Source organism: Eurypyga helias, unplaced genomic scaffold, assembly GCF_000690775.1.
Source record: "Eurypyga helias isolate BGI_N326 unplaced genomic scaffold, ASM69077v1 scaffold5807, whole genome shotgun sequence".
Lineage (NCBI taxonomy): Eukaryota > Metazoa > Chordata > Aves > Eurypygiformes > Eurypygidae > Eurypyga > Eurypyga helias.
Window position 1 is genome coordinate 32745 of NW_010261029.1, and position 19059 is coordinate 51803.

At 41.5% G+C, this 19059-nt stretch overlaps 1 protein-coding gene across 1 annotated transcript in view; it reads right to left on the reverse strand.

Annotated features, from left to right (window-relative positions):
* Positions 1-19059, reverse strand: part of TESK2 (testis-specific kinase 2) — a 72639-nt gene that overhangs the window by 29830 nt on the left and 23750 nt on the right. Inside the window, exon 3 of the mRNA XM_010155216.1 lies at positions 12221-12269. Within this exon, the coding sequence (XP_010153518.1) occupies positions 12221-12269 (49 nt within the window). The remainder of the gene's footprint in view (positions 1-12220; positions 12270-19059) is intronic.

Consider the following 19059-nt stretch of genomic DNA (forward strand, 5'->3'; position numbering starts at 1 on the left):
CTTCAGCTGTGTTGCAATGTCCATCAACATTTGAGGATGCTCAAACACTTTATTGGCAATTATAGAACACACTAAGATCCCCTATTAATAGTATTGTGGAAAAGCAAACATGAAAGGAATTTTCTTGGACAGCTCAGTTTGAGCTGTTTGGATGGTTGAGAAGTGAAATGAGGAAGTGAAACTACAAAACACTTGTTAATTCAAGAGTATGTTTCCTGGGGTCCAGGGCGAAGGGGGAGGTGGCATGGAGGGAAGGCACTTCAAACTCAACTTACTGGAAAACATAATTTAAAAAAATCCAAAACAAACAAAAAAACCCCAAAACAAAACAAACGAAGAAAAAAAAAACCACAGAGAAGAAAGTAAAGGGCCAGCATCACAATATCTATTAGGAGTGCATCTCTTCATACACACAAGTAACAGAAAAATCTAGTCCTCGCAGTAGTATTCCGTTCTGCTCCCCATACCATAATAGTTGAGAAGGTTGCACCTTCTCACTCTACTACCACAGACACATTTCCAGGCTATCAGAAAGCAACAATAAAAGAATTGCAGAGGTTGCAGTTCAAGAATGTTTTTACTTTCACTTGCCACAATGGCAAACGGTCCAGTAGGCTTACAGCGTGCCTCAAAACCCCACTACTAAACATCCCCACCAAAAAAAAACCCACACAACACACACACAGAGCCTACCCGCCTGTGTGTGCCCCACACGCAGGGAAGGGAGAGAGGAAACAAGGCAATGGAGCTTGCTGTTTGCAGTTCAACATCTATCTGCCTTTTATCTTACTTTTTTCTATCCTTGAGACATTCAGAGGAGGAGGAAGAGGTTAACACCGGCAAAATACTTAGCAAGTCTTCCGCGGAACACAACGTATTGAGATGCATCTATCTCAAAATTCTAAATAAAAGAGGTTCCTTGTGCACTATTACAGGCTGTGAAGTGATGAAACAAGTCAATCATCCTCCTACAAGAGGGGGGAAGAAATTAAATCCAACATATAAGCCCGTGTATCTGAGATTTGAAAAAGAATTTAAAAAAAGAAAAGAATGGAAGGAAGGGGGAGAAAAGGTTTAGCCATAAGCTCTTAAACTCATACAAAGGCATTTAAGAAAGAGGCTAGAATTGAAAAGCTTGCATGTCCAGAAGTTCTCACTGAAATAACTGGTTACTCATCATTTCTGATCTAGCACCTGCATGCATAAATATAGACTGTGTGCCTAAAGTTAGATTCATATTTTCAAAGTCTTGGCTTCTGTCTTTACATAAGGATTTCTTTAGTGTCTCTGATTATAGCACTTTTTACTTCTGAACTTTCTTTTCTGTGAGAACCCACCCTTCTCTCCTTGCCTAACCACATACGGCCAACGCATCCAGCAGTTTCCCTGTGCCTTCAGCACAACACAGTGCTTACACAACTTTCAGTGCTTGTCTGCTTTTGGTAAAAACAGAGACCCCCTCTGGAGAGTTGTCCTCAGCATGCTTCATTCACCTGGTCACCATCGCCCACAGTAGATCTTCCTTTAACTGATCTGCCAGCACTTCCCACCTGAGAGACAGCCTGTAAGGCCAGCTTGCATCCTCCATGAGCCACTATTTTTGACAGCTGTTTGCCACGACTTTACTTGTGCTGGGTTAAGTCAGGAAAGAGTTAACTCTCTTTATCGTGGCTGCTAGGAAGCCGTTTCTGGAGCAGAGAGCAGCACTGATCAGTTCTCAGCTGGCACTGGGGAATTCCTGCACCAGATTCAAGGTCTTTCTTCGCTTCTGATCCTGCAGCTGCGTTCCCAACTCTCACGGTCTCGCTACAGGCAGTGCAGGGGACACACAGTTCAGGCACCTGACCCAAACTGACCAAGGGAGTATTTCATTCCACAGTACGTCATGCTCAGGGCAGAGGCAAGGAAGGGGTCCAGGAGCCGTTACTCTCTCTTACTCATTTACTTCCTGGCACCTGCTAACACTCTCCCTGACTCCTGCATTAGCTGCTTTGGTAACTCCTGTGCTGGCTCGTTCGTGAGGGAGTTGGTGGGGTTTTTTAGTTTTCCTGGTCATGCTATCGCTAATAGGGTAGAATCTGCTGAGGCAGCATTTGGGCTGCAGCTCTCAGGCTGCAATCGCTCTCAGGCTGTGGCTCCTGGGCTCTCACTACTCAGCACCTGGTTGTGCACTGGTCAGTGGGTGGTGAGAAACTGTATCATAATTGTATCATATTGTATCATGTTTTATTTCCTATCATTTTAATTATTTATTATTAGTAGTATCTGTATATATTAATTGAGATTTAATTACTAAATAGTTCTTATCTCAATTTTACGAGCTTCCTTATTTCTTTTTCCTCTGATTCTTCCCCTCCACTGGCGGAGGGGAGGGGGATTTGTGAGAGCAGCTTCGTGGTATTTGGCTAGCCGGAGTTAAATCACGACATTACCGCAGCTTTTTGAGAATTAATTCCCCATTTCTATAAAGCAAGGACCCACCTGAATCTCACTTATTGTAATTCGGCATCTCTACATGATAGGAAGTCATGCTCTTTTTTAAAGATGCATCTTGGGGGAACTGATGAAATCATACCAGGCGTACAGCCACAGGAGAACACACATACATTCAGTAACTCAACCTTCTTCCTGTCCTCGGAACAAGAGCTGTGCCCAGGTACAGCAGCATTTAATTTCCTATCAAACTGAAGTTATGCCACAGGGGCCCCTGTATTCTGTGGGGATAACTTGGTATAATCAACCCAAAAACTAAGGTTAAAGAAAATCCTCTATTGTCCAGTGGTTTTCTGGAAACCCTTGGTCTTTGATCACTGCAACCAGACAGGATGGCTAGCTTTAATTTGTGAAAAAGTAAAAAGCCATTGCATGTAGGAAAAACAATGGAAAGGCTACCTGACTTAAACAAGGTCCTTTACATCCTTTCCGAGAACCTGACTTCTGGTAATTGAAAAGTCAAAATTACCAAGCTACAGATCAGACAGTCTTAGCTGAAACTCCTGTGGAGGCCTGTATCAATTTAGTCGTAGAAAGAATTAAAGGGTCAAGCACACCACATACGCCACGACATCAGGCTGCAGGAGTTTGATCTGGAGATGGAATTTCAGCCAAAACACTGAATTTCCTGCCTCCTGTCATTGAAATCCAGGCCCCCCTCGTGCGATTTTAAATGGACTTTTTTGGTATGTGCAGCACATCAAGCTGTGTTTGGGACTGAAGTATTTTTTTGACTAATTCACAAAAATATTTGGTTCCCAAGGAAAATAATATAAACGAAGTAAAGAATATGTACTTTGTCTTAACTTCTGTGAAATAACTTCACTGTCTTAGACACACAGGTTTTTTGTGTTAGAAAATAATTCGTGAAGCCTTAACGTTATAGCATAAGGTTTTAACAGTGTGACATTTTCCAAATACCAACACGTTCCCTTGTCTACAAGCTTTTCAAACTCTACTTACTTTGAACAGTCTAATTTACTTAATACATGTACCATGTTCAGACTCAATTTTGCATCCAGTGGTGCATATGGATGAGCCAGGTTTACTTCTACCTTTAATCAGCCCAACTCAAATCTCACCTGCAAGGTACAGCGAGGGTACTTCACCTGTTGGAACAACCTCAAGTATCTAAGGTGTTACTTCAACAAGACATCTTCAGCTGATGAAACAGCGTGATGGTGCTCACATCCTTTTAACCCTCACTCAGTCTTCCTGGAGCTGATAATCTAGACTGAATCATTCCTGGAAATGGGATTTTATTTTTCTTTTTCATGAACCTTTTAAAGAAATAAATATAGCTAGGACAGACACCCCTTCCACCCAAGCCAATACAGTTGGTTAGTCTAGCACTCTCCAGTTGACTGTGCTTCTGGAACCACCCATGCTTCTTGACATGGATCAATGGCAGAGGAATGGATTTGTTCAATTCTACAAGCTGGGAAGTGTCAGATACATTAAGCCTTTCATATATGGATCTGGAACTAGATGATCTTTAAGGTCCTTCCAACCTAAACCATTCTATGATTCTATGATGTACGTTGCACTCTCTTAAGAGAAGGAATCCATGGGAAAAAAGGACACCACTTTTGAGATGAAACAATATGATGCCTTGTACAGCAGAGAGATAGGATGAGGTAGAGCTGGTCATCAAGCATCAATCTACATTTGCTGGGAGTGCATTTAGCCACAAGCTGAGAACCTAAGCGACCTGTTACAGCAAACTGAAACTGGCAGTCCATATGCTGCAAAGAGTGCAAAACTTAGACCAAATATGACTCAACTGTTGACAAGTATTTTCCAAATTCTGTCATGAACAATCAAGAGGTGAAGGGAAGCATTTGCACTGAAACAAGTTTATAAAAAATCATAACTGCAACTCAAAAACGATCAAAGATGTACTAGGAATCATTTTGCAGCTACACAGGAACAAGAAAAAGCACTAACTTTAATTCCCAAAAGTACAAGACTCCACAGTTCAAAGTATTTTAAAAAAGGATGATAGAATTAACTAGATATTTCAAAGCATCTATTGGCTTGCAAGTTTTTTCTGCAGTGAGGTAAGTGCTTTTTCTCAAGAACAGAAACATAAAGCACTATACAGATAGTGAACACTCCTAGCAGAGTTCTTATGTGATACATTCTATTTTAAGGCTGAAGAAAACAGTTGCAATGAAATGGAACCATTTCTCACCTTTTACATTACAGACTAGCCCAGTCTTCCTAAGACCCAAGTTATTTCCCCACCCTGTTTTAAACCCTACTTCTGCTGCCATGACCCTCACTCTTCTCCTCAAGTCCTACAGAGAGCTTCTCTCCGTCATTCATTAAGGGGGAGTGCAACTACTGCCGTGTCAGACAAGGTTACCATTACGCATCTCTAGAGGTCAAATCCTTGGGGTCCGGACGAATGGTTTTCTCCTGACCCTGAGGCAAGTATATGCAAGGTCTGACTCTTAATGATTCCTGTAAGGGAAAAGCTAATGAACCCAAACAACCAAATTAACAGAGGAAATAACACAGATGTGTGCTGGCTGGACTTCCACCCCTATGATGAAAGCAGAAAGAGGGGCAAGCAAATAAGAGCAGTAGGTACTCTAGTGTTACACCACATAACCATTCTTGTCATCAAAGCATACCTTCCTGGAATTAAATATATTCAGGAGGGGTACAAAGTAACCACAGTTTAACAGAGGACTCTATGCCTCTGATGTACTTTTCAGTTAGGCTAAGCTTAGCCTTAGGGTACTTGTTTATACCTGTAAAGGCCCAGACTGCCTCTCCACATTATATTTTCCAGCCCCAGCACCAATACAGCACCACTGAAAAAACTCTTCTTCCTATTCCCAGGGAAGCATACAAAATGAAGCTGTAGCTCTAACAAATGCTACAAAAAACCCATCTGAACTAAGGACAAAAAGATTGAATAAAGCATGTAAGTAGAGATTTATTACAGTATTAATCCACAGGTCATGCTATTCATTAGCTAAGAGATCCAGGATCAATTTAATCTGCAGAATTTTACACATACTTAGAGTTCTTACAAAGTTTAGATTGCAGTCCTTCTGCAGCATCCCAGAGCCAGGAGGCATTTAAAAATGCCAGCTGTTGGCTGCTGAAAGTCATCTGGATGATATCCTTTGACACCACAGAACGCAAATCTTTTTTTAAAGTTAATTCCAAGTAAATTCCATCTTTTTTTACATTGCTCTGTATTCAAGACTCGTTTCCCTAAAACAAAGACTTTAATATTAACAGGTATACTCTCAGAGCTGTCACCAAAAACATCCAAGGGAAAGTTTGCACAGTTGCTCACTTTATCCCTCCAGAAAGTCACAGTGGTTGCCAGTTCCACAAGACCATAAAGTAAATAATTTGATAGACTGACCAAGACCTCTAATACAATCAAATAAGATGCTTTCTATATGCAAATGAGAGCAAATTGGACCAGAACTAGGGACCAAATCTGAGGAAAGACAAAGGACCAAATGTCTCTAGAGTTTCACCACCCTCTGCTTTTTCACTCCTCTTGAGTTTTCTTTTTCCAATACTACAGTCAGGAAGACCAAACAAAGTAAAGTATGTAAGGAAGACTTCAGTAAGCAAGGGTGGCTAATGAAAAGCACAAGATATTAAGGAATACATACTGAACTGGAAAATTCTAATCAGTGTGGCTTGACTGCACACATTAGGTAATACCTAAACCCATAATCTTACGTAAAGAGTTTTCGTAAGAATTCCCTAAACTGGTGGTTTGGGAATTTTTGCTTTGCTAGAAATTGGAGGGCAGTACCCAGCAGATGAGTAGCATTTTCTAACAGGATGAAGCTGAGAGTCTCTTCAGGTGTCTCCATGCTCAGGCTACTCCACTTCGCACTCCTCTTTTCTGTGGGACAACGATGAGAGCCAGGAACTAAACCTGAGCTGGTAAACAGGTAATACTAAACTGGGGACAATTCCCTTGCTGTATGGAGTATTTGCAGAATGAGTGATAATAGGAACTACAGCTCTACAGGCTCGAAGTTCTCTAGGGCTGACAGGTTAGCCTACTGTGATCCCCAAAGCTGACAAATATTTGCAATGCCACACGAGTAAAACTAATTCAAACAATATGAATCACACTGGTAGAATAACAGTAGGGATTAGCAAGAATTAAGGAGATGGGGGGAGGAAGGAACAGGGGAGGAATGGTGTTCCAGGGCTTTTTAAAACTCCCAAAAGTGTGCAATTGCCACCTGGAAGGCAATGTATGTCTACAGTTCTTGCTGTAGCATAAAGATTTAGAGGAGGAGACCTAAGTGATGTCTGTCTGCTTTTCTCCATTCCAGGGCAAAGGCCTTCCATAGGAAGGTGCCTAAGAACTGAGCGGAGGAGAAAACAAAGAAGGAAAATTAGGTATTTTTAATGATTCTGCTTGTGAAAGCCGTATATCAGAAGGACCTTCTCACTTAAAGAACTTACTTTCCCTTCCTTGTAAAAGGATAATTCAACACAATTGTAACCATTGAGAATTTTAAGCTTTTTTTCCTTCCCAATCACTGCTATCTCCAAAAGTTAAAAAAAAATTTAAAAAGGAAGGTCCCCAAAGGCCCAAAACTCCACTAATTGCATTTAGTTTACTTATAATTATTGCTGTTGGGAGGAAAAGCAGAGAAGAAAAGTTTTCGGTTATCCCAGAGGAACTTATTTTAGAAAAACCCCCTCCCTTCCCAAGCCACCAGCACTTTTGTTAAGATGAGTTTTAGGAGTACAGAAGGGATACACTGTGCAAGGAAGAAAAAAAAAGTCTTTTCCCAACTGCTACATAAGAGCATTCTTGTCCCAAAACAGTGAATTGTGGTTGATGGTAAAAACAGCAGTGTCAAATTCAGTAAACTATTACTGTGCAACATGTCAAAATTGTCCAAAAGCAATTATCTTGCCCAAGATAAAAATTAACATGTCTGGAAGGATTTCCGTAGTAAATTTTTTCCTGAGGTTTATGACACAGCTATAAAAAAAATTAATTGAACTGAAAACATGTGAGAGTTCAAATAATTCTGTGGATTCTCTTTAAAAATATTTAAGCAGCAGTCAAGGTTTTTACAGCACTTTTTGCCACATACATCTGCATTAAACTCTGTTGTCCATGGTACAGGTTGCCAGCATGCGTTATCGCAGACACCACCACCCTGAGCACCCAGGAAACATTTTGGGCTTGAAGGCGCTTTCCTGCACCCCTGTGCACAGCGCCTGTACGGGGCAGTACGTGAGGCAGCTGACAGGGAGAACTCACCAACCAGGATGCTCTGAGGAGCCAGGCACAGAGAAAGGCTGGCTCGCCCCTTGCTGTTATCTCACCACTGTTCCAATGCCATGCGTACAGCACCTTAAAACCAAGGCTGCCCAAATCTGCTCTTAGATCCACGAAACTCCTCATACCACACCAGACACTTGGGATGGAGTCGCAGGGACTGACTAGGTAGCACACCAGCAAGGAAAAAGACTAAAGGCTGCAGGAGAGGCATGTCAGGCAGAGAGCAGATCCAGCTGCTGGCTGAAACGACACCGTCCTACCCCTCGGTCACAGATCAGTGTTCCTATCGCACTGTGACAGCCCTGAGCTCTGCCTGAGAAAGCTCAATGCATGTCAGATCCCACGCCGAGCAAGTAAAGCTACGGCTTCAGCAGCTTAGCACTTGTATGTTTTTTTATTATCATCCAGTATGAGCTAACAGCCATAAAACTTCTGTTGCAACAATTAGCTGTTGTCTGCAAAGCACTGCAATTCCAAGATATCCCAATCAACACGTAACAACTCTCCCTTCCTCATCTTCTATACACACAGCTGTCAGGGCTTTCGTTTCCTTCAAGAAGGAATTATCAAGATGTATGACTCGTTCTGTGCATATATATACATCTAATTATAACAAGATTTCGGCCTGACCTCTCTCATAAATTCAGATAAACCTGCTTAACAGAGTTCAACAAATAATGTAAGATCTGCAAGAAGGTATTAAGTGGCTTTTCTACGCTAGACTGTACACTTTCAGTGTAACAGCATAGGCCTATAGAACCTGCCACAGACAAATGGATTTGTTTGCCTCCCATCCAAAACGGATGTTTGCTCACGCAGCTGCTCCACGGTGAATGCGTATGGGGTAAGATTGCACGCTACTCTATTAAGCCACGGCTGCCCCACACTAACTGGCTCACAGCTTCGTGTCCCCCAGAGCAGATGCCGTCTGCTAACCTCCCAGCAGTGGCTCGGATCTAGTCTCTGAACGCCCAGCAGCATCTCCTGCTAACTGACACCACAGCCTGCACTACCACGCAAGCTTCTCCAAGTCTCGGAATGCTGTGTGCCAGGAAATTAAGAAATGGAAGCAGAGTTGTCAGACTAGGAAGGTGGCCAGAAAACACAGAGAGGCTTTAAGGAGAGGTTGAAATTAGGTTGGAGAGGCATGCAAGCACAGAAGGAAGCCCTGCAGATTCTTGTACCTACTGAAAGAAACAACAAGCTACAAATTAGAGCTGAATACTGAGAAAGGAATACTCAATTCCTGGTTTTACAGAAGATGAGCACAGCAAATCTGCACCCACCATCCCAGAGTTAGACAGGCAGCCTAGCGCCTGCCAACTCACCTGAGTGGTACACCTATCAAAGCATCTACTTTGCTTTCCTTCAATGTTCCTTAACTGTGTGCTTGCAAGGGTAGAGGCCCTTGCCAGCCTAAACTGTTCTGTGACTAAGGATAGATACTGAACTACTTCAGTAAAGGCACATATGCCACAGCTTCTGGCTTGAGTAGAACTTCAAAAACAGTATCGGGTTTTCAAAACTGATAAGACTGTGGATTCAGAACAAGGCCAAAGTCCTAGTGCAGTTTATAATTAAACAATTCCATTCTTATTTTGAAAAACCAAACCAAAACAAACAGAAACTGCTTCTTGCCCAACAGTTTTCAAAACAAAAGCCACTTGAGAGAAAACAATTAAAACAATGTAAAATGCTGCCAAAAAGGAAAAAAACCAAAGGCCTACATATGATCAACACCTTCCTCAAGCAAAAAAACCTGCTCTGCATTATCCACTGTGTTTAGCCTTCCGTGTGTTTAAACATGCAAGAAATCTGTAACACTTCAGAGCCTGCCTTCCAATAACAAAGTGCTGTATATTACTAATGTAGCCCCTTAACAGGCTTATAAAACCCTGAAGGCTCCTCTAGCAACATTTGTGGTTGTTACCCTGCCTGTTAATAGCACAGGAGGCTATTAAGCACAAGTCATCCAAATCCATTCACCCAACATTTGCCACAAGTTCTCAACATCTCATGCCATGGAAACATGCAGACAAACAAACATCATTTCCCATCGTGCCCTCAGACATAAGCTCTAAGTGATGCTGTATCCCTTTTACTTAGGCATATCATCAACCGTACCCTCAAAACACGAGAAGTGGTAATTAAGTTCCTTACAGAACAGGTCCCGCATAGGCCAGCTGGAGACAGGGTTGTCCTTGCAGCGAGTCAGACACCTGTTGAGCAATGGGCCTCTGAATCAACAGTTTCACCTCCAAAGACATGAAACCCTGGCAGAAGTTCTGAGTGCTAGCAGTGTCAGGCTAGCATCAATTATGCTGAGCACTTGAAGCTAAGAGACCACCTTTTTGGACGACATGCTGAAAAAAGCCACGAGACGGTGGCTGATTTGTTTATCCTCCTGGGCTATATTTGAACTGGTGATTCACTGTGTCTGTCTTACTAATAATTCCTTCAGCTAGTCATTTCAGTCCCCTTCACTAACCTCCAGAAGTTTTCAGAACTCAACTATTACTCTACACACACTTCGAGACAAAAACTGCCACTACTGTTGGCAGAAACAACTAATTCCACCCCCTGGAACATACACAGTTCTTAACTTTTAAAAAAGATCTTTAAAAACTGTGGACAAAACTGTGTGTGAATTCCCTAAAACATCAACTTAGGATGGCCTTCATCACGTTTTTTTCCTACTCAAGGCACTAAATGCCCGCGTTGGTCCACAAGAGAAAAGCCGTAATCACTACATGTCCTTTTATAATAGGTCACTACAGCTATTCTGTTTCTCAAAATTTTGCAGCAACTTTCTTCAGTCTAAAACTTTTCCTCTCTGGTCTGAAGATGTTTCAGGAATCTCTTCTGTTATTCTGAGTTGTAACAATAAAGAAGTTATTCTTTGAAGTGTTTCTTAGGTTTATTTGCTTGCCAAGAACTCAAAAATAGCTGAACAAAGCAAGCAGCTACAAGGTTAGTTCTCCATGAGGAAGCATCTGTGCTGGTTTCATGTTCTTGGCTTTCTGGGTGGAGAAGGATGTTTAAATGGCAAGCAAATGGGATGAAGGGGGGGAAAAGCAAAACAAAGCCACACCACACTGAGGAAGATCTACTAAAATAAAGCGTTATGAAGCTCTATCTCTTCTAGGACATGTTTAGTGAGTGGAAGAGCCTGAAACTTCCCTGTTTTAACTGATGAGAGGTCCAAAAGAAATTGCCACCAATGTGAGCGAAGCCTGCCTGAAGGACTTGAGCAGCCATCTAATGTCAAATCTCAGAAGTGTTTCCTCTGCTGTCCCCCCTATACAAGGACCCCTCATACACACGCTGCATCTTGAAGTTTCTGAAAGTGTCTTCGTTCCTATACTAGAAACACAGCCACTGTGAACTAGCGTGCTCCACTCTTAGAGTGGCTAGAAGCTGAACTGCAGAATTGTCACCCCAGAAGGTGAAGAAATTCACTGCTCACATATGTGCAGCTTTGCCTCAGAGTGGCATATGAAAGCTACAGAAAGTGCTGGCCACACGTACCCAACCATCGGCACACAGCTATCCCATCTTCTCATTTTACAGTAGTTCTTGGTAAAGCACACCAGGAACATGTTTTAATTGCTAATTAATAACAGACTTGGCTTTGGGGGTGGGAAAGGGTCAATCTTTCAATTGATCATTTTCCTAGGGAATGGAAGTAAATAAGAAACATTACCTTCATAAAACATGAGTTTCCCTGCAATCTGTACTCAAACTAAAATGGCAGGATAAACATTTTATTGATTTTGATGGCAACCCTATTCCTAACAAGGTAATACTCCCTTCTTGTTTTTCCTGCGCAGTTTACTGGGGGATTAAATGTACAATGCAGTAAAACTCAGTGGGAAGACTCGTGAGCTGAAACTGTTTCTCATTTGATACCCAGATCTCAGCCAGGGTAAATGGGCATTGGAATAATTCTGTTTTATGGGACCCAGATTAAGCTGTAATCTTGATGTTATTCCAAGTAAGAAGGTGGTAGGGACTGAATACACTAGTGTCATCCAGCTGAAACATCCCTGATTCACCTGTGAAATGTACACACACCTGGAGTATAAATCAGATCTAAATATATGTGCAATGTCACAGAAACAAATAATATTTAGGGGCAGCTCAATGGTAATCCACATATCTCATGTAGAATATTACCAATGAAATCTGACGTTCCTACCGTGATTTGTTTTCATCCTAATAAGTGCTTCTGATGAGAAAAGACATACAAGGGCTACAAGCGAATTACGGTTCTGAGGCCTGATTCTGCAGTCTTCCCACTGCACAGCACGTAGCATGTGGTTAACCCACCAGTCACCGTAAAAGGAACTGTCACTCAAGGGAAACAGCAGTCGCAGAATCTGGCCTGAGAACTGTTTCATATTGAGTACGTACATCACGAAATAGTCTTACCTCAGTAAGTGCGTGCAGCTGTCCTTGATGCACACAGACACCCATAAACCTACAAGAAACAAGAAAAGAAAAGTGGTTTGGGCTTTCTTCCCTCCCTCTTTTTTTTTTTTTCTTTAAAGACACTAAAATAATAAGTAGTACTGGCTATGCCAAGAATGAAAAAGAAAAAATTAGTCTCACAGATACTGCATACCTCAAAGTTGATTATTTTAAAGTCTCAGCACAAAACAAAAATCATGTGTCTACACTACAACATAATTTGAATTAGCAGTTCCAAGAGAGCACAGGAGACAGCTGGAATTCAAGATGGAAAGTTCCTAATTTGACTATAAGCAAAGGCCAGCATATAATGATCTACGCAGAAAGGAACAGTCTCAGAGCTCCGTTTTAAGGAAGTTTAAGCCAAATAATCCACTGTTGGTCTGCGTAAGTCCAAAATTACTTCCCCTTGCATTTTGCTGCTTAAGTAGAGAGATGTTCCTTCCTAACCACTCAGGAATATGAGAGCACAAACGTGCAGCACACTTCCCATCCCCAACCCTCTAACACTTGGATCGAAGCAAGTTTCAGCAGTATCCAGTAAACACAGGTTCCGCAAGAGTTCCCTAAACTGCACAAGGTTCAGGCTCCTGCTCTTAATAGCAGTGACCGTCACCCTTGATTTTTCCGGAAAGCGATAAAGAATGCATGAGGAATGGCTGAAAGCTCGTTTTTACCATCAAACAAGGTGAAATTAAGTGGCAAAATGAAAATTAATATTAATGGTAAACATCCCCCATGAAAAAGTTCATTAAAACTGACACTGTGTGCACTTCAGAGCCGTCCCCTCACTGTTAAAGTACTGGTTCTTTTCAAATTAACTCATTTTCAGTTTCATTATTGAGATTTTCATCTCACCAAGCAACACCACATGGTCTGTCATTTCCACAATGTGCAGAGATTTTCAGTTTGAAATGCGAAAGGGAATCTTGTGGAGATCCGTTTGAAGGAAAAGAACCTTTTATATCCTCAAACACTCCCCAACTTAAAAACAAAATGATGCAAGACACAAGCTAAGCTGCTTTGGAAGAAATGAATGATCCTCACTGTTCCCCTGTCTAACAGCTGACTGGTAAATTACAGCAGCCAAAGGAAAATAATACAGGTAAGGTCCTTTGCGTAAGCCGAGCTGTGGAAATCTCTTTTTATAACCCAAGAAGCAGCACGACTTGTACTTGGACATCTATCGCCTGCTCACTCTTCAAATAACATTCACCAATGAAACAGGCAAATTTTAACTTGAGACAGTGAAAATCCAATTCCTCTTGTTTAATGGCACAACCAAAGGAGATTCAGAGGAAAGGGGAAAAAGGGATCTTTTAGACATACCATTGTCTCCAAACATTGCTGTGAGTTTCGCCTCATAAAGCAACTGCCTACGAACAATTTTGTAACCAAGCTGACAAATTGGAGACTAAGAAATCCAGACTCCTCCAGAGCAGAAGCCTGTTTCCTCCTTAATGCGCTCTGGAAGTCTCCAGAGCTATCAGGCATGGTGTTAACAGCTTTATTCACAAGCAAAAATGAAAAAAAAATCTAAGATATCAGTTCCAGCATTAGACACCTTTTGAAAGTGTTATTTTCTCTTTTATGAAACACGCTAATGACACAAGGTTAACGCGGTACTGCAGGATTTCCAGTCCACAAGAACTGAGGTGAAATAATGACTACTACTGATGTTTTCATCTAGATATCAACTCTTTGCAAAAGGTACATTACGTTACTTCCATATTATGAATTCATTGTATTTGACTTAAGTCCAAAATATAAACGCAATTAATTGATAAAAAATTAGGCCAAAGTCAAATTTCTTGTCTCATCTTCACCAAACAGGAAAACCATCACTGTCACCCAAAGACTGGTAGAACTTAACTTTTTCTGCCAACCTGTTTGGGTCAAGGGAAGCCTCAGTGGGAACATAGTAATTACCTTTGTGAACCTCGACGTAAGGCAGAAAAGACACACTGGCTCAAGTTACCAAGTGTTCAATAATTCTCAAACATTTAGGGTTTCTACTGGGAAACAGCCATACTTTTCTAACTTTGAAGCAGAAATTAAAAACAAAGCCCAATATCATGATCTCATGGAAAAAAGCTGAACATAAAGATACATTTATAAACCCTACATATTTTGAAGTTATTACCCAGGAAAAGAGAAACCAGATACACTGATAAAGACAAAATTAATGAGTTTACAAGCAACATACGGAAACAATTTAAACTTTGTGTCAAGAATCTCAGTTTTCAGACTCTGGAAAAGAGATTGATAGAATAGACCTCTAGTGATCTCAACTCCTGGAAAACTTCTTCTTAGCTGCTGTATCAAGCAACAGTAAGCCTCTTGGTTAAGTCCAGTACTGCTACAGGACGCTGTCAGAAAGCATTTTCACTAAAAGATAATACACACAGCTGCTACCAGGAAACACAATTACCAAGCAAGACTTCACATAAGATTTCAATTTCTGAGATTGCCCCAGATGAGATTCCAAGTTCTGTGGACAGGAAGCTGACATGCTGGCCCAGTACAGCTGAGCTTATTCCTGTTGGCTAGACACACTGTCTCCAGAGCCAAAATGTGCTCGTAGGTGAACTGCAGCACAACGTCTTGTCAGCCAAAGGTTACACTTCCTATAAGCATTTCTCGTCGGAAGAAGCTTCCATGAGCCAGTCATCCACAAAACAGGAGACCATGTGCAGATTTAAAGGAGTTTGCGTTCAAGACAGTGTATCTGGCCTTATCAGGAAAGCTGAAGCACTTCCAAAATCATGACTAGTGATTGGAAAAGTTTCCCCAGAAGCTGCAAATATGATGGATGCTATCTGAGTACACTCTACTAAGTACATCCCACCACAAAATGCTTTCCAACAAATGTCAGCGAGGTGCAGATGTTGGAAGTCTGTTTTTGTAAACCAGGTTATTCCTCAATTAACCAGGAATACCCACCCTCCTGAAGAAGAGGAAGAGAAGGTACTCCAGACTTTTATTAGTTCATTAACAGCAGTTACTCAAACTGCTTTCAAGGGAGAAAATTCCGGACAAGAAAAGGGAGACTAAGAACTGCAGCCTCAGCCTGCAATCTTTCCTTCCTTGATAAATAAGGCAAAACTAATATCCAGATGATAGAGCCACTGTGGACATCTAGACACTGAACACATGCTTCCCATTAAAGCACTTCACTGGGACATGTCCCTGTTCTGTGGATAAACCTGGGGCAGCTACAGTCCAACATAATAAATTGATGCCCTCTGAACTCTACTGCTTGTATGAGAAAATTAGCATTTGGATAATAACATTAAAAGTAAGAAACTAAAAACACGCCAATGCAAGTCTCTCATATGAGACCAGTAACACAAAGAGAAACAAGGTCAAAAGACAGATGTCTACTTCATTGCGCTGTTACTGGAGTAAGAAGAGGGTGAGCAAGAATATTAAGTCTGCATTAAGACCTTTAATGTCTTCGGCAGCATGCTAGATTAAAAATGCATTTTACGTTTTCTACACTTGCATTTTAAGACATTTCATCTATCATTTCTGTAACATACTGTATAGAATGCATAAAGCCTCTCTCCTGCTGTCTGGTGCACAGTATTTCTAAAATATTCCTTTTTTGATAACTACATCACACAGAGAGAAGTATCCTCCTTTTCTGTTAAAGCACTGTTCAATACAGGACAAAGGATGTCAAAAGACAAAAGCCATCCTGTTGCCTATTGTAATATAGTTAATCACAAGTAATTTCATTAAAAAAAAAAAAAAGGTTTGACAGAAGAAAAATGCACCAAAAAATGCCCTGGTATTGTGCTCCCAGGGTGCTGGATTTGTCTGAAAGGCGATGAAATCAAATTCTCCTTGAAAGAAGTTGATGCAGTATGCATGCTGCTTGCTTATTTGTGTGTGCACGGGCGCATGCAAGAAGGTGGATTTAATCAATGAGTCAATCTGCCTGCACGCTCGCTGCCAAACACGCTGCAATACCTCCAAGCGCTCCCACGAGAGCGCCTAAGACATGAGCTAAGGCTTTCTGTGTACTGAATGTTTTAAATGAAGTCCCCAAGGTACAGATAACAAAGAAATACTTTTTCATGCTAACAGTAGTGATATTAAAGACTGAAATTCTATCTCAAAATTGAAGATACACTAATATAAGAGCACAGAAGATGGAGAATCTACGTTAGTGCACCGCTTCATTTGTCAAAATGAGAAACACACACCTGTAAGACATTACCAGAATGAAAAGTTATCAATTCTCTCAGGCTGCTCCCAGCCTAGGACAGGAGGACAGAGATTTGAGTCCTTTCCAGGCATCCTTTTCTTACTTTGGTTTGGTAAAAACATATGACTATGGCAGCACATCAGCATTTAGAGAGGCAGCAAAGCAGTGAAAAACATTTACAAGCATACACTAGACCTTTCCCAACGCTGGTACCAGATCTACCCCAAGCCTTGAGCAGCACTGAGCTTTAAGTGGGACACAAGCTAACAGGTGAAGAAATGCTCCAAACCTCTGGCTCCCCTAACCCCAGCAAGTACAGTCTCACCAACCTGTATTAATGTGGCTATAGTAAACGTCACATGGTGCAAACCAGAACCCCAGCTCGCTATTCTGCTCCTGCTCTTACCATCTGTTGCGGGGGAAGATGTGATGAAGCCAACACATCCCACGCCCAGGGCAAAGTGTAGATGAGAGGCAGAAAAGCATTTTAGTGTTCCACGTTTAGCCCGCATGCAGGAGCGGGGTGGAGACAGGAGATGGTGTGAGATGAGGTTGATGGTAAAAACAACGCAGAACACTATGAACACCATTAGTCTGCTTTTGCCCTAACCACTCCTAAAACATCCCTAAACTGGTGCCTGGGGGAAACAAAACAAAACCAAAAAAAGCAGATCTTTCATACATGGTTACATGTGATCACCAGACAGTGACTGAAGAGTTCCTACATCACAGTTAACATCTACTCTGCCTCTGGAATCACATCTGCTAATTGGAATAGGAAGCAAGAAGGGAGGCAAACAAAAGAAAAACCTAAATCCCCTTACTTTTTACTATCATGCCAACGTAGCTGCAAGAGCTGGAGTCTTCTATTCCAAAATATCCTTAAGACTTACAAAGAGGTCCCATTTTTGCTAAAACAATCCCTCTAATAGGGGGCAGTTTCTCACTTCCTTGATGGAAAATACATTAGAAAGTGTTTGAGGGTTTTTTTAATACCTGTGCATATATTTGAACACGACAATCTTTATGGTGCTACCATGGGGATGGCATACTTACTGGAGACTTGGTAAGGGCAAAACTAAGCTCTTCGCTTACATCAGTCTTCTGACCACGATGGATCTACATAGCTGGCAAAGAGCAGAATTTGAGCACAGAAATACTGAAATGAGTGGGGATATTTTAAAGTTAGCCTTTCATTCCAGGCCCAGAAAAACAAGCTATTTTTAAAGCCTAAATAACCAGACATACTTCTCCAAGTATTAGAAGCAGAGAAACAAAAACACCCTGACAGAACTCCATCTCCTAAAGTAGTAGGAAAGTGTCAACAAGGTAAAAACACAGACCAGACCTGCCTCTAGGTAATCTCCACCAAGCCAAAGAAATGGAAGAAAGTCAGCAAGTACTGACAAACTCACAGTCCGGAATGATGGTTGCAGGTTAGGATAAAAACTTCCAAAGGCATCTGTAACTCTGAAAATGAGTTGATACAGACAGCACAGAAGCAAAAGGAGTTTAAAACAGTCAGCAGTATTTTTTCTTCACATCACAGAATCATAGAATCACAGAGTGGTTGGGGTTGGAAGGGACCTTACAGACCATCCAGTTCCAACCCCCCTGCCATGGGCAGGGACACCTTCCACTAGACCAGGTTGCTCCAAGCCTCATCCAGCCTGGCCTTGAACACTTCCAGGGATGGGGCATCCACAGCTTCTCTGGGCAACCTGTCCCAGTGCCTCACCACCCTCTTCGGGCAGAATTTCTTCCTGATATCCAATCTAAATCTCCCCACTTTCAATTTAAACCTGTTACCCCTTGTCCTGTCACTACAGCCCCTTGTAAAAAGTCCCCCCCAGCTTCCTTGTAGCCCCTTCAGGTACTGGAAGGTGCTGTAAGGTCTCCCCAGAGCCTTCTCTTCTCCAGGCTGAACAAACCCATCAATGCAATTAATGGCAAAATTACAAGAATCTTTGCAATGACATCTGGCCGTTAACTGTGGGCATGTAGGAATCGACAGTTTGTGCAAAGCTGCTATGTATTTGAGAGCACTGGCAAAGGGATGGGGTTACCACACAAAGGATAGTAATGATCTTTGGCTAACAAATATGCTACTAGGAAGAAGAATCTCATCCAGTATCACAATTTTACAAGCCATTTGATATCACCTCACAGCCCTCTACCTGCTACAGTTAACCACTGCAGAACATGAAATAAACATTTCAGCCTAAGAATCCACTAGTATCCTTACTGGCAAAAAACAGACCAGCACTAAGGAAAGCTAGAGCTTAGAAAAGGTGAAGAAACTTAGATGTATTTATTACATAAAATCAGAGTACATCTTCAAGGCATGTGGAAGAGATCCAGTGACTAATTAATAAATAATTATGATGCTAGTGACAAAACAGCTCAGTAATATATGAGAAGAACTTCAAAGGACACAAATTAAGAGGAAAAACACCCATAATTTAACAGCAAACTGAGGTAGCTCCTAGTCCCTAGAAAGGGAAAGTTACACATTAGAACTTCCCTTTAAACACTAATTCAAGGTTAAAATTTCCAAAAGCAATCCAAAATTTCCAAAAGAAAATGC